The sequence below is a fragment of the Phycodurus eques genome, chromosome 11 (genome assembly GCF_024500275.1).
Source record: "Phycodurus eques isolate BA_2022a chromosome 11, UOR_Pequ_1.1, whole genome shotgun sequence".
In the NCBI taxonomy this organism is placed as follows: domain Eukaryota; kingdom Metazoa; phylum Chordata; class Actinopteri; order Syngnathiformes; family Syngnathidae; genus Phycodurus; species Phycodurus eques.
Window position 1 is genome coordinate 20375883 of NC_084535.1, and position 25746 is coordinate 20401628.

The following is a 25746-nucleotide window of genomic DNA, read 5'->3' on the forward strand; positions in this document are numbered from 1 at the left end:
CCCCCCCCCCCCCCCCCCCCCCCAACGCTAATGGTATTCTCTAAAGATTTGTATTGCTGTTAGAATCAAATGGACCAATTAAGAAGAAGGGGGGGGGGTGGACTTTTTTTTTTAAAAAAAAACAACACATTAAGCAAAACAAAAAAATATATATTTTTTTTAAAAACTCCTTTGAATGTGTGTCATTTTTTGCTTTGAAGTGTGCATGTTCGTTCAAATTGCGCCGTGTTGTGGTTGCAGCACAACAAGATTGAAAACAAAGATCCTATTTTGCGGCCCATTGCAACCTTCCCTTATCGCGTCGTGAGGGCGAGTCAGATTGGGCTAAATTATGTCCAAGCAAGCCCCCTTGGATCCGGATTAAGAGATTAAAGTGGACCACTGGGCAATGCTTCCCCCACCCCGCTCCCCCTTCACCACCACCCCCCCCCACCCTCATATTACTCGCATGATAATTGCCCAAACTGATTTGCACTTTAACAAAAGCTCGTGGCGACTCTTTGGAGCTGCACACAATCCTGCATGTGAGAAACAAATACTGAATTCGACGCAAATGATTTGCTCTTCTTTTGATTTGTTTTTTGTTTGTTTGTTTGTTTGTTTGTTTGTTTGTTTTACAATGCACAAAACCCGGCAACGACTATAAATGATGAAAGACGTGTACTTTTACGCCGCGCGACATATTGATAAAACTTTATTGACAAAATATGGACAATTACATACTTCTTGGAAGTATACTTTGTGTTAAAATTGTAGCAAATTTAACACAGACACAAAAATTATTTACATTCTGAAAAAGAGAGTTTAACAGAAGCAATAACAATAACTTTTTTTTCTGTACATGGAATACGATCAGTGCTTGTTTTTTTTTTATTTGTTTGTTTGTTTATAATTCATCTTTGTGGCATGATGGAGTGGAGGCTCACGTGGCTGCGTGCGTGCGTGCGGCCAAAGCACAGCCACACACTGGTAAAGCTTTAGAGGTTCTAGGAATGTCTTGATGACTTCCCTTAAATTGTCTTGTTTTTTTTCTTTCTCGAAAACCAGTTTTTGCTCTTTTCTTGATTTAAAAAAAAAAAAAAAAAAAAAACACGATAAAGCACTGCTACTTCATATGTTTCCACAATCACTTTTACACGAGAATGATGATTTAAAGACCGCACACTGTTTGAAAGAGAAGTACAGCACCTCTCTGTTCGAAAATAGTCAAATAAAAATGTGTTTTGTCTTCCTCTTGATTGTGTCAAATTAAAACAACTACCATGCAATTCAAGTTTGTTTTTTGTTTTAAAAAAAAATAAAACAGTTTTGGTATCTTGAGTGGGAAGAAAATGGAAGTGCAAACGTCCAATATGAATTGGAGAAGAAAAATCAAACCAAAAAAAAAAAAAAAAGAAGAATTCAGGTGTTGGCGGATGGTGAGACACATTGTGTCATCAGTACCATGTTCCTGGTTCTTTTGGACTGACGGGCCCGCAGGGTGACGGCTGGGCCGTGGACCAGCACCAGCCGGCCTTCCGTCGCCCTCAGCTGCCCATCGGAGGTGTGAAATGTCACCTTGGGTTATTCGACCCTTCTGTCTGTCCACGGTATCCCGTATTCGCGTCCTCCTCCGCTCAGAAGCACGTTTGAGTCTGGTTTTAATCGTCCGAAGTCACGTCGATTTCCTCCGGACTGGGCTGTTTGGTGGCCAGCCTCCAGCGGTTGATGTGATGCGAGCCCTTCTTCTTCTGCTGGGACTCGGAGCCCTCCTCCTCCAGCTTCTGTCTCTTGAATTTCGTCCTCCGGTTCTGAAACCACACTTTTACCTGAGGTGAGAGAAAAAAGAAAAAGAAAAAAAATGGATCAGTACCACCAAACAGATGCGCAAAACCTTGCGTAAATACGCACAGGCCTGACCAAACATGCACAACATTAAAGGGTAAAATCGTAATCACACAATTCAAATTGTATTCATACAGTTACAAGTACTGTTTTTTTTTCTTTTAAAAAAAAAACATCTGATGCAAATCAAATCAAATCATCGAATAGAAAGAAAGATTGCCATCATGTGACACATTTAACGCGCTCCTTAATCCACTCAGCGAGCTGATCAGTGGCGAATTAACAACACGGAAATCGATCGATTGTCTGGCCCAGCTCAATTGTCACTGTTCACTTGGCGTCCGCGGTGCGTTTAAGAAGCCCTCAGTGTGCTAATTGAACGACGCGATGCTGCATTTGTCCCGTCGGCTCCTCCAAAGGGCCGATGGGCTCGAACCGCGTGTCAAATACGGCCGAGGCCGCCCGCCACCTCCTTTGTATCGCCGAGCCCGCAAAAATGCTTCACTCCTTCGCGTAGCCTCCATTTTGAAAGGCGACATTGTCAGTGTCGCCCGCAAAACAAAAGTCATTCAAACCCCTCCTAAAAGAAGGTTAGAGGGCCGGACAATCAGGGGGTTGCCATATTGTCTTCTGTATGCGCCACGCCATTCGTGGACAATTAATTTAAAGACAATGCCAAAATAGAAGTGCACACATGCATCTTTATCTTCCTGCATCAGCGTTTTTTTTTTTTTTTTTTTTTTTTTTTTTTTTTTTTTAAGATATAACACCGTACGAATATTAGTTTTCAAATAAACAAGAGCCAATACTGGAGAAAATAAACGTCACTCACGGTGAGTATTTTTTTTCCCCCTTCAAAATCTATTTCCCCCGATAACCACAAACAACACATGCACGCAAACTCATATATATATATATATATATATATATATATATATATATATATATATATATATACACACATGGTGCAGTTATCCAAATGCCCCCCAAAAATACAAATACAAATAAAAATAGCAACTAAAAAATGATGGTCTTACCTGAGTTTCTGTGAGGCTAAGGCTGTGCGCGAGCTGTTTCCTCTCCGCACCCACCACGTAATGGTTTTTCTCAAAAGCGTGCTCGAGCCGCAGCAGTTGCGAGGGGGAGAAAGCCGTGCGGATTCGTTTGGGTTTTCTGGCCAGCGCGTTGTGCAAAAGGAAGCTCTCGGGACTCGTTTCGTTACCTGGAGCCCGACAAGGAAAAAAAAAAAGAAAGCAACGCTGTCATGCTTGCTTTGAAATGATACTCGTGCAATAACGGCGGGCCCGTGCACGGATTTTATGGCGATGTCTAACTGCGCACTGGGAGCTTATCGGGAATGTGTCATTATTGCGCTACTACATCGAACCGGCTCGTTTCACGTGCCCAAAAAAGAAACAAAACAAAAAGAAAGCAGAGGCTTAATTCAATTAATTTGTCTGAAAAAAATATATATGAAAGCAGAAAAGGGAAAGAATTGTGTCCATTTTAAATTCAAGTGGTTTAATTGCATTTTAATGTAACTTAATTTAAATACAAATATTTTCATATTTGTAAGCACAAACAATGAGCGAGTGTCAAGGCTCTTTTTTTTAAGAAAATACAGAGCGACCCTAAATCAAAAGCAGGCCACCTGCAAAATAATATTAGTATTATTTCAAATAAACAAAAGACACACGCGTGTATGCATGTCACTAGAATAAATATCCTGTTATTTTGCTGGCTGCAGTCCGAACATTGTGCGCATATATTTCACAATGCGCAACAAAAGCCAAATTATCACTAAAATGTAGTTTTTAAGAAAGCATAAGTCAATAAAATATTTGAACGAATGCGTTGTTTCTGTTAATAACGCTACACTGAGAAAAAAAAAACTTAATCTTTGGGCGCACGATGAAATAGTGGTCAGCTGACGTCATTTTCCCCTCTTTTTCTGGAAAATAAAAAAAAATTCTACGTTAGTTGAACACATTTTAATCATGTGCAACTGATGTACATGTTCGAATGAAGTCATTGGAAAGGACTTTTTTAAAAACGCTTTTTTAAACTTTTTCTTTTTTTAAAAATTTTTTTAAATTGAAGCAATATTGCTTCGTATCCTTCCTTCCCTCTTGCTCTCTCTGCAAAACCTTTTTTTTTTTTTTTTTTTTTTTCCATGCATAAAAATGAGCCGAGAACGTACCTTGAAATCTGTGCCCCAAGTATCTATATCTGTGTAATAACCAGGGGTAGAAGGTGGAGGGGTCCCTTTGCTGGCCGCCAAAAAGAGGGTGCTGACTGTGCGGGGACGAGAGCGGGTGAGCGGCCAGCCCGTGCGGCCCGGCCACCGGATGCACCGGCACCGCCGAGTTGGGCGGATGCGAGACCGTCTCGGCGAACACCAAGTCCGGGTTGGAGTAGACGCCCCTGCCGCTGGAGTGGAAGCCGTTGAGGAAGGGGTTCATCTGGCCCGAGTGGGCGTAGCTGAGAGCCGCCGGCCTGATGGGCTCCTCCGAGCGCGACGCCGGGACCGGATTATCCTTGGCCACCAGCGACTCGATGGTGAAACACCTCTTGGGTGCGGGTTGGAACATGGCGCGGTAGTCCACGTGAACCCACTCGAAGTGGAACTTATCGTGGAAAATACTCCAGAGTTGACGAAGAGCGCAAAGTTGGCGAAGTTGAGGAAACGCGCAGCATGCGGCAGGCGGGCAAAAGTGTCCGTGCGCCCCCAGACTAATCCATGGATGCCATCGTTTTCCTCGGTGACTCGGTGCGGGCAGATGTGTTAGTTCATGAGGCTAATTAGAGCTGCGCTCCCATAAACGGCTTCCTGTCAAGCCTCTAATGGCGCGCCGATTGGCCGCTGCCTCTGCCGCTCGCCTTGAGGTGGACGACGAGCACAAGCGGGAGCGAGCTGCCGCTTTAAAGTGAGGCGGGCGAATCGAGCGTGGAACGCGACGCCGACGCGATTCGTCCACTCAACGGCACCCCCGCCGTGCACGCGCACCCCGCGCGACTCGCGCGCACGGCTCACGCCCGCGAAGGCCTCTGACACGTCCGCACTTCAAACGAGCCTTATGAGTCCGTTCCGATCCTCGAGCGCTCGGCCTTCATTCACGCGCTAATGACGTTCCTCCGCCAATTGTTTTGGTTCGGTCCGATTGAGCCCAAAGTCGTAGTGTGTTTAAAAAAAAAAAAAAAAAAAAAAGAGCGCACAAGCACACTATCGCTGAAAGACAAGTGAGGAAATTGCTCGTTCAGAATCTGATGTAAACAAATGCACGTCGAGGCTTTCCGAATTCGTACACATTTCTGAGTAATTAATTGTCGTTTTGCATTTGTAAGTAGGCCTATGTCGGGTATCAGTTGTTCTACAGGCGCTTCATCTCTTTTTTTCCCCAGTTGGTTTTAATTCACTTTAAAATTAAGCGGTTTTTTTCTTCATCCACGAGGAATAACTGCTACTATTATGCGGCCCTAAAAAAAATAATAATAATTTTTTTTTTTTTTTAAATCATGTCCAGCGCCTGTGGAAAAATATATCCAGACATCATTTGTAAGTCTGTCCATGTAACAGCAGCACGACATAGCAAACTTAACGCATTTCTGTTTCATATACGCTTAAAAAGGTTGAATTGCGTTTTTTTTAATATATATATAATTTTAGTTTGTCGTACCATTGCTCAAGTGGACTTTTATTGTCGAGAATTAATATTAGTCCGGAGTAAAATACACCTGAATTTCCCCCCTGGATAAGGATATCTTATCTTATTCTAGTATGAAACTATTAATGTATGGTTCATAAAGTCGATTAGATAAACGCTCAATTTCATATGACTTGTGTTTTGGCATGTTACTGATAATGCAAAGTTTCTGACTACTGTATACCGAATGCATTTCCGCGATTCAATGTTTCCTTTTACCTGCTACTGCCACGTGAGAAGTCTCGCTCACTACGTGGAGCTTTAGCGACCTCTCGTGGCTGCAAGCCATATAAAGACAGAAGTTCCAAAGCGTGAGCTCAGTTTGCTCAAGCCACATTGGAACATTTTCGGAAAACGTTTTTTTTGGTTTTAAATGAAAGCAAGCACATTGGTGTTATTCTTGATATTGTGACAGTAAGCTTTATTGGAAATTAAGCTATAGGATGACAGCTATTTAAAATTAAAAATAAAGTCCCTTTCCCCCTGGAAACTTTCAAACACGACCAGCAACTCTGCTATTAGGCTAATGAACCACTACTTCACAGCTCAGTTTAGTGTGGATGTACTTAGAATATTTGACAGTGGCATACATACAACTTGTACACTTTCAAGATCGCTGAAAGTGAAACAAAGCATCGTTTTCTCCCCAAACGTGTAATTTTGCATTACCTGCCGAAAACTAAATCTGAAAATGTGTGCAGACTCGCTCAACAGTTGTCATAAATGTTGCAAGTGGCACCAGTTCTCCTCTATAGCAATTAAGGCCCTTCATATGAGCACACCCAGCCATGTCAACATTGAATGCCTTTTGCTAAAAAGTGGAGGTCAGACATTTTTAATAAAGGCTTTATCTGTTGACATGCAACCTGGTGTGACAGCAATGTCACTGCAGCGAGAAAAGCACAAACTCTTTTAGATGAGGCAAATGTAATACTTGAAGCACGCACTTCAAATGGGATATTTCACTCGTTTAACGTTAATAATAATAATAATCGGGAACACTAGTGTATGCAAGCGGTTGACATTTGTGTGTGCCACCATATAACATCAACATGAAACGTAACAGTTTAAAACAGGCAGTTGGTGATTCACTGAGTTTGCATTGGAAGCTGAGGTTGATATATTGTACAATATACTATGATAATGTTTTGGATACAACTCCTATTGACTGGGGGTTACCATGTCTAAAAGTGATGTTTGCTTGAGCCCTCAGGTATTCAGAACTGCAGAAAGTCAACCAGTATTAAAAGGAATATCCATCCCCAGGAAAAATAGGTTTTGACATTAAATTCAAAAGTTAACAATACACAGACAGGGATTATCAGAATCTTTAATCCAACTAAATGAGGGATGATATATCGAAGGCTATTCTGTCTTTCCATCATTTTTGGAGCCACTTTTGTGATGTTGGGACTCAGCGGCGGACAGTGGTCCAGCCATCATCATCCGTCTCATTCTTTGTGCGGCGAGCGTTGTCTTTGTCTGAACGCCAGTTCTTCTCTCCCTCAGCATCTTTGTCATGCTCACGCTCCCTCTCCCTTTCTTTGGGCCCATCTCGTTCCTCACGCCTTTCTTCACCGCCACGACGCCAGGGGCCTCCTGCAGAAACAACACTGCTCTTTAGAAATTACAAAATCCAATTCCAGTGAAGTCGGAGCATTGTGTAAAACAGATAAAAACATAATCCAACAGTTTGCAAATCCTTTTCAACCTATATTGAATACACTACGAAGGAAAGATATTTAATGTTCTAATTGATGAACAATTGTTTTTTGGCAAATATTCTCCCTTTTTGAATTTGATGCCTGCAACACGTTCCAAAAAAAGATGGGACAGGGGAAACAAAAGACTGGGAAAGTTGAGGAATACAAAAAAGAAAAGAAAAAAAAAACCTGTTTGGAACATTCCACAGGTGAAGAGAGTAATTGGAAATGGGTATCACGATTGTGTATAAAAAGAGCAGCCCTGAAAGGCTGTTGTTCACAAGTAAGGATGGGTTGATGTTCAACACTGGGAAAAACTGCGTGAGCAAAGAGTCCAACAATTTAAGAATGTTTCTCAACGTACAATTGTAAGGAATTTAGGGATCTCATCTATGGTCCATAATATCAAAGGATTCAGAGAATCTGGAGAAATCTGTATGTAAGCGGCAAGGCCGAAAACCAACATTGAATGTCTGTGATCTTCGATCTCTCGGGCGGCACTACATTTAAAAACCTGCATCATTGTCGAAAGGATATTGCCACGTGGGCTCAGAACACTTAATAAAACCATTGTCAGTTAACATAGTTCGTCGCTACATTTACAAATGCAAGTTAAAACTCTACCATGCAGAGCGAAAGCCATATACAGTGCCGTGAGAAAGTATTGGCACCCTTCTCAAATTATTTTATTTTTGCATAGTTTCATCACTTTAATTTGTAAAACCATTAAATGTAAATATCAGACAAATATAACCCAAGTGAACTTAAAATGCTGTTTTCTAATGGTGATTTCATTTATTAAGGAAAAAACATTAAATCCAATTTACCTGGTGCTGTGTGAAAAAGTAATGGCCCCCTAAACCTAATAATTGGTGGGGCCATCCTCAAGTGTAACAAATGAAATCCAAACGTTTAAAATTGGCAATGAGTCTTACACATCTCTGGAGATAATTTGGACCACTCTCCCTTGCAGAATTGTTTGAATTCAGCAAAAATAGAGGGTTTTCGAGCATGAATGCCTTTTTAAGGTCATGCCACTGCATTTCAATCGGATTCAAGTCTGCGAGGACAATCCAAAACCTTAATTTTGTTTTTTTGAGCCATTCAGAAGTTGACTTGCAGTTCTTTAAAAGTTCTCCTGAGTTCATTTGTTGCCTCCTGAATGAGTCATTGCTGTTGTATTTGGGTAATCTTTGTAGGCTGGCCACTCCCGGGAAGGTTGACCACTGTTCCATGTTTTCTCCATGTGAGGATAATGACTCTTTCCCGATGGTTTGCTGGAATCCTAAAGCTTTATAAATGGCTTTTGTAACCCTTTACAGAATGATGTCAATTACTTTTTTTCTTGACTTATGGAATTTCTTCGGAACGTGTCATTTTGTTGCAGGTTTTAGAGATCTTTTGTCTAACTTGATTTCATCGGGACAGATTCTGTTCCAGTGATTTCTTGATTGAACAGGTCTGGAGGTAATCAGGCTTGGATGTGATCAGTGAAAATTAAATAAAAAATTGTGACTAGCCACAATTCATGATTTAACAAAGGCGGGGTAACTAGTTTTTCCACAGAGGGCCAGCTAACTTAATATTTATTTCCTTAATGAATGAAATCATTTAAAAACAGTATTTTAAGTTCACTTAAGTTATATTTGTGTAATTAGTGTCTCAGCCTTCAAATACTTAAGAGTTTTGCTAAAAGGAAAGGTGATGTAACACAGTGGTAAACATGCTCCTGTCATTTTTTTGGGAAGGTGTTGCAGGGATCAAATTTAAAATGAGTGAATATTCGCAAAAAAAACAAAAAACAATGTTCATCAGTTTGTACATTAAATATATTGTTTTTGCAGTGTATTCAATTGAATGTACATTGAAAAGGTTTTCAAATACTTTTTTTTGTTTTTATTTACATTTTACACAACATTCCAACTTTATTGGAATTAGGCTTTGTAGGGCCATAAAGCAATAAGTATATTTACTCAGTTGGAGTCATGCGGAAGCACTACTTTCATAGGTACATTACACCACCTACTGGCTGTTTGAAGTGTGGCTCACATACAGTACTTAAAAAGGGAAGCAGCCATAATTTGCGAGTTTTTTCTTTTTTTTGCTGCCACAACATTTCAAAAGGTTCATTATAAATATCATATTTTTCTAATAACACCACACCTACACCTACTAAAATAAGTCCAACTCCCTTGTGGTGTGATGGGAGAACCAACGTGTGCGATGTTTACCATCATTTTGGTCTCTCGGTGGGGCTCTTTGTTGATCATCACGGCGGTCTCCGTCACGTGGGCGATCATCGCGTTCCCCACGGCGCTCTGTTTCCTCTCGGCGAGAATCTCTCCAACCGCCTCTTCCTTCTTCTGGTCTTCTCCAGCCACTGTCCTCTCTAGAAAAACACACACAATTAATTAATTAATTAATTGAACTGACAAAGGTACTCCAAAGGTACAATACATTCTTCATCCAGTCAGACCCACCTTTGACGGTCTCTGAAGCGGTCACTGGGTCGTTCCTCTCCATTATTGTCATCTTGTTCGTCATTGGTGCCACCTCGAGGAGGACCCCAGCTCTCCTCCCGAGCCTTCTCTCGCTCACGCCAACCACCTGTGACATGAGCCCCTAGTTTGTCATTTGATCAAAATTAAGTGCAGTGCAACCTCAAGTTACGCATGACCTGATCTACAAACAAACCAGATTATGCACAAACGTTTCGTAAAGACACGAAATGGGGAAGGATCAGCTGTGCTTCTCACACTGCAAAAGCATCATTGGCTCTGTTCATCACTCATTCCAAGTAAGGTACTGTATCTGTTTCTGCTCTAAATTAGCTATCAGAATGGCTCAAGAAAGGGAAAACTGCTAGTGCTATTAGGATGCCAATTACGATTTAAAAAATAAAAATAATAAAAATAATAATTCTGTGACAAGGATCGTGTTCCTTTGGGATCTAGTTGCGCAGTTTGTACCATTGTAGTAATAACTCAGATTTGCTTTTCTCAACATCCAAAGGCAACATCCATGAGTGCATAGAAGAAAAAAAAAAAATACTTCTTAACCCTTACAACATAGAATTATCCTTGTAGCGGTAACCATGGGGAATGTAATGATTTATTTAGACCACAAAGCCTTGGTAACACTATCGCCAGCAAGTTACCCCACTTTAATGTTTAAGATTATCAAACAAATGTAAATATTAGACAAACCAGTGATGCACCGAAATTAAAATTCCTAACAGAAACTGAAAACTTCAAGGCCGACAACCGAAACACTGGTTAAGAAATTAATTAAACATTTGTAAGCGCTTTCGTACAAAAAAAGAAAATGCAACCCAAAGCCCTTTACATTAATAAAATATTAAAACAAATCAAACTAATAATTTCATATGTTTACACATTATAAATTAGTAAACTACTACTAAACTAGTATTTACATCTAGATCTGTTAAACAACTCAGGACAGAGCATCTTTTGTTTGAAGCCACCCAGATTTATTAGGTATTAGAACTATATTCTATTAACTTAAAGTGAACAACATTTAATATTTGGTGGCATAACCCTTACTTGCAATAACAGCATCAAGCCTGCGACCCACTGACTTCACCAGACTGTTGCATTTTTCGTGTGAAATGCTTTTCCCGGCCTTTACTGCAGCCTCTTTCAGTTATTGTTTGTTTCTCCCTGCAGTCTCCTCTTCAGGTTGTAAAACACATGCTCTATTGGGTTGAGTTCCGGTGAATGACTTGGCCAGTCTAAGACCTTCCACTTTTTCCCCCTGATGAAGTCCTTTGTTGTGTTGGTAGTGTGTTTTGGGTCAATGACTTTTTGCATGATGAAGCCTCTCTCGATTAGTTTGGATGCATTTTTCTGTAAATTGCCAGACATAATTGTTTTGTAGACTACAGAATTCATTCAGCTGCTACCATAATGCGCTAAATTATCAATAAAGACCAGTGAGCCTGTTCCAGAAGCAGCCATGCAAGCCCAAGCCATAATTACCTCCCACCATGCTTCACAGATGAGCTTGTGTGTTTTGGATCACAAGCAGATCCTTTCTTTCTCCATACTTTGGTTAATCTTGGTCTCATCAGTCCATCAAACTTTGTTCCAAAAATTTTGTGGCTCATCTCTGTACTTTGCAAAATCCAATCTGGCCTTTCGATTGTTTTTGCTGATGAGTGGTTTGCATCTTGTGGTATGGCCTGTATATTTCTTCTCTCAAAGACTTCTTCAAACAGTGGATTGTGATACCCTCACCCCTACCCTGTGGAGGTTGGATTTGATGTCACTGACTGTTGTCTTTGGGCGTTTCTTCACAGCTCTCACAATGTTTCGGTCATAAACTGCTGTTAATACCCTTGGCTGAACTCTTGGCAACCCTTGGCAACTCTGTTGCTCAGCACACCAGTAGTTTTTCTTTTTCAGGACATTCCAAATTGTTGTATTGGCTAACCCCAACATTTGTGCAACAGCTCCGATCGATTTTCCCTCTTCTCTCAGCTTCAAAATGATTTGCTTTTCTCCCACGGACAGCTCTCCGGTCTTCATGTTTGCTTAAGAGCAAATGAAGTTTTCACAGGTTTGCAGTTTCTAACGTTTAAGCAATCAATCTAAAAGGCAACACCTGAGCAACTAGAAGCACTCAGTCACATGTTCCAATACTTGTGCTCACTTTAAAAGTGGGTGGCTTCAAACCAAACGTGCTCTGTCCTGAGTTATTAAACATCTAAATGTAAATACCATGAAATGAAAGCTGAAATTCTGAACTTTTCTCTCCTACTCATCTTATGATCTGAAACCCAAATGGGTTCAGTATACAACAAAAACAAAGGAATTGACCTTTCCAATTCTCCAGTACTTTTGGAGGGGACAGTAAGTGTGTGGGCCACCAACAGCTTCAACAGCTGAAATGAAGCTTTTTCTAACTGCCAATTAGTCTTTTACATCTCTGTTGCGATATTTTGGCCCACTTCCTCGCAGAATTGTTGTACTTCAGCAACAGTGGAGGGCTTTTGAGCATCTAGATGTAAATACCATGATATAAAAACTCCGGTTTCCTCCCACATCCCAAAAACATGCCTTAATTGGAGACTCTAAATTGCCTGTAGGTGTGAATGTGAGTGTGAGTGGTTGCTTGTTTGTATGTGCCCTGCGATTGGCTGGCAACCAGTTCGGGGTGTACCCCGCCTCCTGCCCGATGATAGCTGGGATAGGCTCCAGCACGCCCTCGACCCTAGTGAGGAGAAGCGGCTCAGAAAATGGACGGATGTTATACCATTGAGATATTTACAAGCATTTTTTTGGTTACAAATCCCCCTTTGAAAATAAATGTAATAGTTGAAAAACATGTTTTTATAGGCTTCTGATTTCAAAACTGGTCATTCGTCAATGTGTTGTGTATACTGTAATTACAGTATATGAGGTCATCTTTCATTTATATGGGTCCACAGTTGTAGCGGCCCTCCGAGGGAAGTCATAACTGATTGTGGCCTGTGACAAAGGGGAGTTTTACACCCCCCCCCCCCCCCCCCCCCCCCCCAAGTTGGGGGCGTCTCTTTGTGTGCACCTATGTTAAATGCTTTTGGTGTTGAGGAGAGCACGATACACATTTTCTGGCCCTCTATACAGGCTAGCTCCTGTAACCAAGGTGAACGTAAAAAGTACTCTGCAAAAAGGAGACGTTGCACAGTGATTTGCTAGTGAACACGTCTTCACAGTAAAGTGTTTTCACAGTTGTGAATTCTACACTTTTAACCACACACCTATAAAACTCAGGTGAATATAACTTTTTCGGCTGTAACAGATTAATTGCATTTCAATGGGAAACATTACCACAATTTGCTAACATTTCAGGTTGTAAATGGAATGATTCAAATTCGTCAGTATATGGATACAGAATCACACTCAAATTTGCTTCACTAATACAACTCGGAGAGTCCAAAGAATTTCCTTGGAAAAGCGATGTGAAAGGGGATTGGACAGCGATTCAACAATCCATTGTAGACAAATCAATTTCACAAGTAGAAAAATCACATAATTCCTAAAGATCAGTTGGGAGATGTGCAATAATGTCTTTCCTGCTTTAAAAGGCCCGAAAGTGCTTTTATTTGCTCTTCTATGATATGACGTATATCAAATTGGCTTAGGTTATTTCTTCACAACTCAAAAACATTCAATGCTGCCTCCTTTGAACATTTACTGAAAAGTCACAATCCCAAATTGTCATTTACAGGATATCTGAAACTAAAATGCTCACTGGTTTTAGTCCCCTTTTACTAGATGACTCAATGCCCAAATACTTACCCGGTCTACAGAGCGGCTTCCAGGGTGCGGGGTCATCGTCTCTTCTTCCACCTCTGTCGTCATCACCTCCTCTTCTGGGTCCCCAGTCATCATCACGCCTGGAATCCCTGGAGTCATCCATGCCCCTACGTGGACCTCTGTCATCGTCAAAGCCCCGTCGCGGGCCACGGTCGTCATCGAAGCCCCGTCGCAGCCCACGATCGTCGTCAAAGCCCCGCCGCGGGCCACGATCGTCGTCGAAGCCACGTCGCGGGCCACGGTCGTCATCGAAGCCCCGTCGCGGGCCACGGTCGTCGTCGAAGCCCCGTCGCGGGCCACGGTCGTCATCAAAACCTCTGCGTGGACCTCGGTCGTCATCCATCCCTCTGCGGGACGGACGGTCATCATCTCCACCCCGACGTGGACCTCGATCGTCATCATAACCTCTACGAGGCCCTCTGTCATCTCCGACCCTACGTAGACCCTCTCCTCGTCGGAAAGGCTCTCCCTCCTCCTTGTCGTCATCACAACCCTCTTGCCTCCATTCCCTAGAGAGACACCTCAAGTCTAAGAGTACAGACTCCCACAACAACGAGCATGCAGTAAACCCACCTGTCAGGCGCAGGACGACGCCACTCTGATTCCCCTTCAGTGCGCTTCCGCCAGCCTCCCTCCTCTTTTTCACCCCAGTCCTGTTTAGAATAAACAATAGGATGTATAGTGAACCCCAGCTATATCGCCAAGTTTAAATGTGTTAAAGGCATGTGGGAGGGGTAAAACTATAAAAATAATGTTTTTATATGGCCTCTCAAATAGTTGCTTTCCGCTTATCGCAGGTGGGTCGGGAACATAACCCCAAAATAAACTGGGGTTAACTCCATTTTGAAAACATAAACAGTATGTGGCCCTAAGAGACAAGTTGAGATGAACCTTGGCTTTCTCATCTGGGACAGTCCGTCTCTCCTCTTCGCGACGGCGCTCACGCTCTTCGATCTCCTGCTGACGAGCACGTTGCTTCCGTTCCTGCTCTTCAAGTTTGCGTAAGCGCTCCTGATACTCCCTCTCCTCCTCCTCTCGCTGCTCCTGTTCAATGCGCTCACGCTCCTCACGTTCTGATAAAAAAAATACAAGTTAAAAGGCGATTAATTCTAATGAATGAAGTGACAGAACAAGAGACAATTTGTGGTCAGTCAAAACCGAAGAATGGCACCGACGAAAATAAAAACTTGCTTGTGCTGCCTTCACTTTGGTCTTCATTTATTGAAACGCATGCTCTATTGGGTTGAAATCAGGCAACTGACTTTGCCATTAAAGAAGATTCCATTTATTTTCATTCAAATGTTTTATATTTTTTCGTAGTACATTTAGGGTATTATACTGCTTGTCCTTATTGGGGTCAATGATGAGCTGAAGCCTATCCCAGTTGGGTAAATCATGGACTGGTCAGCAGCAAATACAGTAGAATGAACACAAAGATCAGTGGCCTGATCCCATCCTAAAGGACCATAAAATAAAGGACCATATATATATATATATATAATATATATAATATAAATATATATTATATATATATATATAATATATATATATATATATTATATATTATGTATATATATATATATAAAATATATATATATATATATATATATATATATATATATATATATATATATATATACACACATACACACACACACACAGTGTTCCCTCGCCAATTCGCGCTTCACGTTTTGCGGCTTCAGTGCGAAAAAAAAAAATTCATCAAAAAATGAAAATGAAAAGAATACAGCCATATCATGCCAAACAGAGAGATGAGTTGACTCAAGAGGCTTTGTACATGCCTGTACTGTACTGTACATGCCACGGGCACTCATACAAGGCGCGTGATTGGTTCCCGGCGCGACATCGACCAATGAGCGCACGAGTGGATTTATCCCGTGAGCTGATTGGCTGCGCATCATCGCAGCCTCACCCAGCATCTTCCCTTGTTGTGCCTCACCAGTCTCGTCCACGCTGTTGTGTTCGCAATAACTTTTTTTGTTTAAGCGATAATTTTTTTATTAGTTAAGCAAGCCCTTACAATGCTGGCGAAGCACTGTGCCCCTGTGAAAGCTTCCTCTGGGGCGCCAAAGAGGAAGAAGAAGATGATGACCATCAGCGAAAAAGTGAAACTTTTAGATCACCATGTTTTTCTCCAAGGTAAAAACCCGAGCTTCACCGTCAGCGCCTCTGAGTCAAGTGAGAGCCTCTCCTCCGCCACCAACTCAAGCCTCTTCGCCTCTCTCAGAAGGCAATGTTGATGAATGTTAATTACTGTATAATAAATGTTAATTACTGTATAAGGGTTTATAATTAAAGATTTAAGTAAATAGATGTACTGTTGTAATCTTTGTCTCAAATATGTAAAGTATAAATACGGTTTACATATTTTAAACATTCTGGTACCGACATACACATCCACGAAAATTCCTAGAGAGGGGGACAAATCCTACTTCACGGTTTTTCACTGTTCGCGGGGGGTTCTGGTCCCCATTAACCGCGAAAAACGAGGGAAGACTGGATTGTCTTTTGTCCAAATGCTTGAAAACAGGTGTTCTTCATAAAATTCTTCAATTTCATATTTTTGTGACACCTCTTAATTTAAAACAAGTCTACAGTTTAATCGCATCTTAATTGTTGCATTTTACAACCGTTGTAATAGTGAACAAAATCCTAAAACTACTGTCATTGTCTCAATACTTATGCACCAAACTGTATCTTGCCTCCTCTGATTTGATTAGTGGTTTAACTGTAGAAATGTTAACTACTCGACTTTACACCGATCTGATCGGCTTGATCGGTATCTGCTGATAACTAGCATTTTATGCTGATTGGCTTTAATGGGATAATTCGCCGATCCGATCACTGAAGTCATTGATCGCCTCCGCAAAAGACATTTACTCCGCATCGCCATCATATACACTATATTTGAATCCAAAGAATAGTTTATTTTTAGCCTTGTCGCGTGTCTTTTGACGTAGTACTGTAAATATCTGACCGCCAATAAAGTTTTTTTTGGGGGGAAACATGGCGGCGGTGTGGGACAGACAACCCGTAATGAGTGGATCAGACTACAAGAAAAATTTGGTCTTTCAAGATTGCACTTGGTCAGACTACTGCAATAAAATCTTGTATTCCGATACCACCGGATCCTGTCTTTTAAGATCACTGGGCTTGATCTTGTTAACTCAAAAGTGTACACTCAAAAGTACACTCGTTACCACGGCGACGACATCATCAATGGATCGCGTCGTGTGTATTATAAGAACAAAATGGGGGAAAATGTGGTGGTAGTCACTGGTGCTCGGGAGAGGACTTTAATTCAAGGCCTGCTTGTGGTATGTTGACGTACTTTTAATACGATACCGCTCGCAAGCAGGCAACAAAACGTTATTTAACTTATCAGGCTCGTGCTAGCACCAACGGTTGTACGTAAACATGCCAGCGTTCTGTCGAATAATGCTCTAAAGTTTCGGTGTGTGTGAAGCAATTTAATCACAATAAAGTAATTTAATTACCATAAATTAGCACCCATCATTTCTGTCATGTTGGTTTGACCTGACTGATTAGAATACATGACCTAACAAGATATTTTTGAAGATACTCCGTAAACACTACACAGGTATATATGGTAAATGAACAAGTAATTTAGTCATGCTCTATGTTGTGATTGGATCGGTGATAGTTTTTTTTTTTTTTTTTTTTAACTTGCTGATCGGCCCTAAAAATCCTGATCGTGGAAAGCTTATTAATTACCTTTTTTGAGCTGTTCCTCATGAATGCGCTGTTCTTCTTCCTCTTTCTGGAGGTAGAAAGCCTTGCGTCTATCCTCTTTACGCTGCCTCTTCCTTTCCTCCAGACGAGTCTTTCTTTCCTCCACCATGCGCTCTTGGAATGCCTTAAGTTTCTCCTACAAAAAGAAAAATCAAAGGACACTTACAAAATGTGCCCAAAGTGTCTTATTACTAAACAGATATAGGGACTACTTTATCTCACCTCATAAATGAAGCTCCGAGCAGCAGTTATTTTAGATAAAAAGTTTTCCTTGTCCTCCATCATGCGTGACATGCGCTGCTTGTGCTCCAGGGCCTTCTCCCGTTCTACTTTCATGTTACTGATCTGCAACAACAAAACAATTGTAAATGTAAAGTCTGGAAAGCACTTAATTCATCTTCCAAAGATCATTTCCAACGAACCCTCTCCTCCTCCTGCAGCTCCCAAAGTTCCATGTCCTTGACACGCTGCTCCTCATATGCCTTTTTGATGAGGGGAATTTCCTCAAGTCGTTTTGCCCTCTCAAAGTAATCAATCTGCGGCGAGAGAGTGAGTTAGTGTCCAGTACAAAGGTAAGTGACACACGAAGCCAATAAAAAATCTCGGCATTACCTTTTTCTCCTGATTCTTCAGACGTTCCTGAAGTTCTTTCTTCTCCTTCTCCAGTTGCTCCACCTGCTTAGCCATGATAAAGTCAGGATCCAGCTCCTCCAGGTCCTGCACAGCAAAACGTATGTTAAAAACAACATAGTTCACAACTATGACACATTGCTGCAATGCAGAGATGAAACACATTAACCGAGAAAAGGTTAGACTTTACCTCAATGTCAATATCCTTGAAGGCCTTAGCTCCCAGTTCAGTCTTCTTAATTTGCTCCAGCCGTTCTCGCACCGTTTTCTTCTTGATCTGCTCATGCTCTTGCATAATGCGCTCCTTCTCCCTCTCTTTAGCCTCCAGGCGCAGGCGCTCCTCCTCTGCCTTGCGGACCTTCTGCATTTCAGCCTCCCGCTGCTCTAGTTCCTCCTTCTCACGCTGTATGTTCAGGCTCTCCAGGCGCTCCTTGCGCTCTTCTATAGTCTGTCTGCGAGCCAGGATGCGCTGATGATCTTTGCGAGCATTTTTCAAATAAGCAGCTATGGCCTGCTGGCTCTGCTCCTCACGCTCTTGCTAAAAAGACAGGTACAGCTGGTTAAAATTTTGTATTGAAGAATGTAAAACCTATTTATGAATAAAGAGGCATAAAGCCACATATGTCCAAATGTGAAGGTATCCAAGTAATCTAACATAGAAATGCTTTAGTTGGAACGGAAACGTTTGTGAGAATTTGTCATTGATGAAAAGGGAATAATATATGAATTTAAATTTTTTTTTATATTTCATAGTCGTAGCTTGAAACCATGAGTGGGACCACCACATGATAAGATAGATAAAGTGGCAAGTAACTAAGCAAGAATAGACTCAGCTCACCAGTGTGGATGCAGGTTTGATGACTTGCAGCACCTTGGCCAAAGAGGCAGACATAGCAGTCAGCTGGTTCCTTATTTGCTCAGACGGCATGTTTTGCAAGAAGGGACCAACTGGAGCATCCTCTTTAGTCGAGTAGTTCAGGTCAGATCCAAAACTCAACGTCCGAGAGGTGTGGTCAATTCGAACCTTCACAAGGAAACAGATTTTGATGATAAATAATCAATACAATATCTGTTGACTACTTTGGTTTTCTTGCCGCACACCCAGACAGTGAAGGCACTGATGACTTCCTTTGGTTTTCTTGCCGCACACCCAGACAGTGAAGGCACTGATTACTTCGACCACCTTAGCTTAGCGTTGCAGTCACCACGGTGCACAAAATAGGAGTATCGTATCTACCAATACATATCTGTGCGGTGAGTAGGCCTGTGACGATCAAATATACGCTGTGGTTCGCCGTAGTCAACTACTGGCTGAATAATGAATAAATGTGCCACTGAGGTTATGCTTAATAAACAGGTAACGTTATTGTGTTAGTGCCAATTGGGGCATAAAACGTTTTAAACGACTTTGCTAAGGTGGAGCGAGCTGTTTAGCTCTTTAGCTTGCGGGCAACACAAAAAACAGTTAACTTTTCCTTAAGTGTCTGTTGTGTGAATCTATGCACTGCACATGGAGCATGGCTGTGGAGTACTAGACGGAGCCAACACAGGCGAGAGTGTACTGGTCTGCCGGCGTTTCACGAGCTCACTTGCGGCTGATGACACAGCTGTCCAATTCTGTCGGCTCACTGTGTGATCCGCATGCCGGCTCACCACAACAATGACAATTCATCAAGTCTGGAAAAACTTTCGTGTCAATTTCATTTATTGACCAATAAGTCTATAAGGTAATTATCGTGACAGGCCTGCGCGGACGATGAACACAAAGTACATTCACTATAAGTATAGTTTTAGTTAGTTTGGCAAACGTAAAATGTCATTTCAGTTGTTTAAAAAAAAAAATGCTTTTATTTCATTTACGTTTCATTTTCATTTATTTCGTTCGTTTTCACTTCCTATAATAACCTTGACATACAAAGAACCAAAGTGGCCTCCTTTTAGATTCAACCACTGGAAGAGTGGAATGGCCATCTTACGCTGACAAGCTGAACGACATGTTTTCTGGTAGTTTTTGTGATATTATACAGATGCAAAACTTAATATTAGTAGTTTATAGATAGTTTTCAAATAATCACACTGGGTTTTACATTCAATGGACTATGACCGATATTTTTGAATAGTACAAATAGTAACCATTTGATTCTGATTCGGACATCATTTTATAATGTCAATACGAATAGCGAGTTGGGATTTATACTGTGATTACGAGCCCTAATGTTGACACTAAGTGAATTCATGTTAACACCTTGAGAATGCAAAATGCAATCACGACGTTACCTGCAGATCACAGTGCCTGGCAGCATCAACAATGGAGCGCTCCAGCTGGAAGGCATCAACGAATGGAACAAGGGAGGCCAGGCGGCTGAACTCAATGCTCTGATAGATCTGTGCAACCTAATATATAGGACACAAAATATGAAACTACCGCATCAAAGGTGTGCTTGTAAAATAGAAGCATTTCAAAAGAATTTTTTTTTTTTTTTATTTATTTTTTTTTTACTTGTTGCAGGAGTCGCAAGATGGTGTTACTTTGCAGGTGAGGGACATAGTGCTGAAGGTCAGACTCCTTTTCACCTTGGTCTCTCACCCAATTCAACACCTGGGAATATATGTACAGATTTTAGGATGGCAATAGGAAATTACCATATGTATTTTATAATGTCTAACTTGGGTGTGTGTGTGTGGGGGGGGGGGGGGGGGGGGGGACTACTACTACTATATTGTGAAGTTTGTTGCTCCAAAATTATTTACCTTGGTTACTCTTCCACTCAGCTTCAAAGGATGGAAGTCGGCTTCGAGCCAGTTGTGAAGTTCTTTCACCTCAGGTACCACATACTGCAACATGTTGAATCTCACCTGCAAGGCACATAAAAGTCTTTCAAGACCTCCAAGACAAAAGCTTTACAAACTAGAAAGGCATAGTTGTACACGACCACACTGTTCTCTAGCCATCGGGCATCTGCCAATTACTGATACATTAATGTAGAGAATGCAGCAAGACGAAACTGATTTGTAGCTCTGCCTTGCACACTCCTATCATCTGCAATTCAAATATTTAAATGAAATTTCCTATTGAAAGATATTTAATACATCAGGGGGGAAAAAACAACATACTAATTTTGGTCTATATTGAGAATTCAAGTATTGTTACCAACATACAAAGCGTATTACAATTATTTGACTAAATCTTGTCTAAATCTTTTGAGTTCATTTGAAAAAAAAAAAAAATAATACAGACTCATTCTGAAATATAATAATCAAAAACTACTACATAATCAAAAACTTTTCTGAGAAGGTGTCTTTCATACAAATGACGCACCATGTCATTGATCAGACTTTGGCGGGTTGGTGGCGCTTGTAGACCCAGGAGGGTTGCTAGCCGGCGGTGTTTCTCGACAATGATACCATCCATGTCCAACAGCCGAGCAATATCTGTGCGCTCAGGGGTAATGGGAATGGAGAGAGTGGCCAGGAGGACTCTGGTAGACATCCTGAAGGTGGAGTGAGTAGGCACTTACAATTAAATGCCATCACCAGAGTGAATCTTGTACAAATAAAATATCTGAGAGTGTCAAAAAATAAGATACCTTTGCATCTCCTCTTGTGTGAGATTTTTGCGCATCTCTCTGAAGAGGTGATAAAGCCGGTGAAGGGTGCATGCATGGAAAAGGGCATTTCCGGACTTCCAAAACACAGTTGACACCTTGTTATAATAGTTGGCCATTAGCTGGGGTTTGGGTGGCTTCTTGGAAAGAGCAAACAGGCCATGGATGTCCTCAACAGCCTTGAATGCTTCCTGGAAAGAGAAAATATTTTAACATTGCATCGCTCTCTTAACAATTGCAACATTAGAGAAAATTTAAAGTATCATGAGTGGTCTACGGTATTAAATTATCCATTACACTGTCAGGAAATTATCCAGTTTCCTGACAGTTGTCATACAAATTGGAAACGTATTACTTGAATGCCCCTAAGGTCGAACAACTATGACTCAGGTTAACATTTTCAGGAAAAACCCTTCTTACAGGGTCTGAAATATTCAACATTTTTGTATACATTTGTCACCATGTTAGTTAATGGCGAGTACACAATTTGAAGTTTCCCGATTCAGCAGGTTACTTATTTTATACTTGCGCAATTAAGAATGTTTAAACATTACTTTAAACATTGCCTGTAGAGGCACAAGTTATGATGTAGGCAGTTTGTGGAATTTATTATTTGTATTTCAATTATTTCCTATGGGGAAAAAAAACAAGCAATTGTAAACATTCAGAAGTACCACAACAGATTGTGTTGCACCTTTCAGGTTTCACAGTATTCAAAGTAAACAAGTTATCGTTGTATATTCCTCTATAAGATACAGACCTGCCAGAGCTCCATGCTTATGGCACTGTCAAGCTGCACCAGACGCGTCTCCAGGTGCATGGACTGACTTTCAGGGTTGTTCAAGTTGATGGCAGTGCTTTGGTTGTGGTGTCGCTGAATTTGACCCAGATGCATTCGCAGGTTGTCACACAACTTGCGAAACTCTGCCTTTCGGGTGTACTGAAGGCAAAATTTGAATGCTACAAAAGAGATGGCAACACACGATGAGAAACCATGTAGGAGACCTTTACTGCGAAATGTTTGATCTTAAAAAAAAAAAAGGGGGGGGGGGGCCTTAACAACAATTATATTCCCACCTAAGACATTCACTTTAATACCAAATAAAATCTACCAAAATTTGTTGTTAAAACGTGACTAATGAATATGTGATTGGTACCTTGCTGGGCGATGTCATGATAAAGGCGCTCCACCTTGGAGTTGTTTCGGAGGAGGTCTAGGCACTGGCGGTAAGACTCCCACAGAAATTTCACCCACGGAGTGAGGAGCAGACGATCGGTACGATCCTGAGTGTCCTCTCCACTCACAGCACTCAGAAGCACACTGAAGGTACACAACCCAGCTCACATAAGCAAGTTTTCAACTATTTAAGAACTATAAACCACTACCAATAGGATACCCAAACAAACTCACCTTTCTGGAGTCTGGATGTTGTCCAAATCCTCGATGTCTAGGACCATCTGCTGGGACTCCTCTTTAGCTGTTTCGGTCTTGTCCTCCGCCAGCTTCAAGTAAGCCCTAACCACATCCTCTAAAGATTTGATGTTAACCTGGTGGCACAGGCAAAGAACAGTCATCCCTAATGATTTTGGACAAAAGGACACCCGAAATTGATGAATGCAAACCAAACCTGCTGGCAAATGTTTTTGTACTGGTAGAGACCCTCCTTTGCCAGGTGGCTCTTGCGAAGATCCACGCAAAGCTCCAAGTATTTGAGCATAATGGGCTCGTGGATCTTCTGCCATGTTCGATGCTTCTTGCTCTTGATGACATCGTACAATACATCCAATGCAGGTTGTTTCTTGCCAACTTCCAGAAATTCTGTATATTACACAAAAAAAGAAGTGCCCGTGTAACAAGTTCTCGTATCGACTCAGCAGATTGCATCCCCTAGGTATGTCTCTATCTGCCACTGACTGGCTGTTGGGAGTGGTCACTCAACAAGCCCCACTCTTGATCGCGCATTTTGAGTGGTGACGGAACGGCTGTTTTCTGTGTTTGTGTTTTTCACCTTACCACTACTGATCACGTAGAACACTTGTCCTAGTTTTAATCACGACTTCTAAATTTTTCAAAGGACCAAGTAGAGGCGTTATAAGGCTCGGACAACATTTCCTGAGCTTATAGTTGAAAAATCCCCCTGGAAAACCTCTGAATAAGGCAATTTTTCAAATTCATAAGTAAAACTTTATTACATATTTTTCTCTGCTTCTTCCAAATTTGATGTAAATTGGTCAATCTGCAGACACATTCTTTGGACGCACTGCAGGCCCCTTGTGATGTTACTCTGACCAGCCTGAATGGCTCGTATTTTCCGTTGCTTCCTACGCTATTTTCACGAATTTTAACAAGTGCAAATTCCTTTTAACTATGTATATGTATTCCTTACTATGTATTTCAACAACCTATGGCGTGTTTGGGGCGGCATGGTGGATGACCGGTTAGCACATCTGCCTCAGTTCTGAGGACCTGGGTTCAAATCCGGCCTCGCCTGTGTGGAGTTTGCCTTTTCTCCCTGTGCCTACGTGGGTTTTCTCCTGATACTCCGGTTTCCTCCTACATGGAAACAACATGCATAGTAGGTTTATTGAAGACTCTAAATTGCCCTTCGGTGTGAATGGTTGTTAATGTGTGCCCTGCGATTGGCTGGCGATCAGTTCAGTGTGTAACCCGGCTCACGCCCAGAACCCAGGGGTAGGCTCCAGCACACCCACGACCCTAGTGAGGCTAAGCGGTACGGAAAATGTATGAATGGGTGGCGTGTTTGTTCATTCCCGACTCTTAATTTGTTTGTTTTTTTTCTATGCATGTTTGCATGCCTAATTAAACTACACCCCATCATCTGACCGCCATCTGCAAACTCTCGCGCTTGATCATTATTTTGTCATTTTCAGGTTTTTTTGTAGAATTGGGCCCTTGGCTTTCTGTAAATTAAGTGTTCAAGTGTTAGACAGTTCTAATAGTTTGAAAACTAGATTCAACAAAAAAGGTCACACTTAAAATGTCAACCCCCATCCACTTTGTATTAAGACGGTGGCCAGAAATTGGTGCATGTTCAGCGGCTTCAAAGAGTCCTAAATGTCTTATTCGTAACAGTAAAATGATACTTATATCACTCGAACCGTCTTTAGAAGATTCGTCTGGTAATGTTTGCCTCATGTCAAGTGAATTAATCTTTGAAATTCAACACACATAACTACATCATCAGTCGTAACTCATCTATACAGAACACAATTTCATATTACATAGCTGGGCCCAATGCAGCGACACATGAGCATGGCCGTCGTCAAGCATTGATATAACGGCGAGAATTGACATTGATCATTTGACAACGCATCATTCACTTCCACTGTCGTACTTATGGTCTCGAGGCTCGACTCTTTTTAATCGTGGAGCGCGACCTTGCTCGTTAGTTAGCGGAGTTCAATCACGCCGACTGCTCCCGCGCCATTCGCTAGCTAGCATTAGCATCAGTTTAGGTGACGAGGCAGCTCAAGGCTAACAGTCCGCTAGCGTGCTCTACACCCCGGTAGCGTGAGCCAACCCGTGCAAACGACTTCTACTCACCATTCGCTCGTTTCAGAGCATTCTCTGGGCGCTGAAAATACGCCGGCATTTTGGTGGCTCTCTTGTCTACTCAACTCGCCGAACTCGTGTGAATTTGGACAGAATTCACCAGTCCATCCAGGCCGCGGCTTCACGCACGGAGACGGCGGCGACTGAGAAAGGAGGAAGCACGTGAGCGGCCTGCTAAGGGTTGCCAAGTGCGTCATACACTATCCCCATGAAAAATAGCAGTTCAAATGAAGGACATTGAGTTAATTTTAAAGAGTTCACAAAGTATTAAATATTTCAACGATGATTCGATGGGCCCATTTCAAACAGCCTCAAACTTGTGCCTTATGAAATGTACAATTACATTATGCGTTTTTTTTTCTTTCAAACATACCTGGCAACTACGGTTGGTTATAATCCCCGTATGTAGTGCACAAACATTGTGGTGCGTTCGCTGACACTCAAATGTTGTTAAATAATGTGGGGTTTCCATGTCAATCCCTAAAGTGGATATACCTCAAATTTTAAGTATTTGAAACATTCGAATAGATTGCTTGCCAAGAAAGCCCGCTATCCAGGTTCCTAATGCAGACAAACTGAAATGTTAAGTCTTTCTACTGGTATTGCAGAACT

General features: G+C 41.6%; 2 protein-coding genes across 2 annotated transcripts; both read right to left on the reverse strand.

The window, feature by feature from the left end:
• Positions 1–1413: 1413 nt before the first annotated feature.
• On the reverse strand, positions 1414–4717 carry emx2 (empty spiracles homeobox 2). Its single transcript, XM_061690318.1, has 3 exons — positions 4025–4717; positions 2862–3046; positions 1414–1808 (listed from the first exon to the last, which is right to left on the reverse strand). Exons 1-3 carry the CDS (start codon positions 4413–4415, stop codon positions 1641–1643), a joined length of 744 nt encoding a protein of 247 aa, XP_061546302.1. The 5' UTR covers positions 4416–4717; the 3' UTR covers positions 1414–1640.
• A 1630-nt stretch (positions 4718–6347) lies between these two features.
• Positions 6348–25277, reverse strand: eif3s10 (eukaryotic translation initiation factor 3, subunit 10 (theta)). Its single transcript, XM_061689810.1, has 22 exons — positions 25126–25277; positions 23189–23379; positions 22972–23108; positions 22718–22881; positions 22321–22520; positions 21543–21751; positions 21275–21446; positions 20707–20811; positions 20456–20554; positions 20233–20349; positions 18794–18979; positions 18146–18493; positions 17938–18042; positions 17748–17861; positions 17548–17670; positions 17308–17461; positions 14443–14624; positions 14125–14204; positions 13534–14060; positions 9712–9838; positions 9463–9620; positions 6348–7127 (listed from the first exon to the last, which is right to left on the reverse strand). Exons 1-22 carry the CDS (start codon positions 25172–25174, stop codon positions 6943–6945), a joined length of 3732 nt encoding a protein of 1243 aa, XP_061545794.1. The 5' UTR covers positions 25175–25277; the 3' UTR covers positions 6348–6942.
• Between the last annotated feature and the right edge of the window lie 469 nt (positions 25278–25746).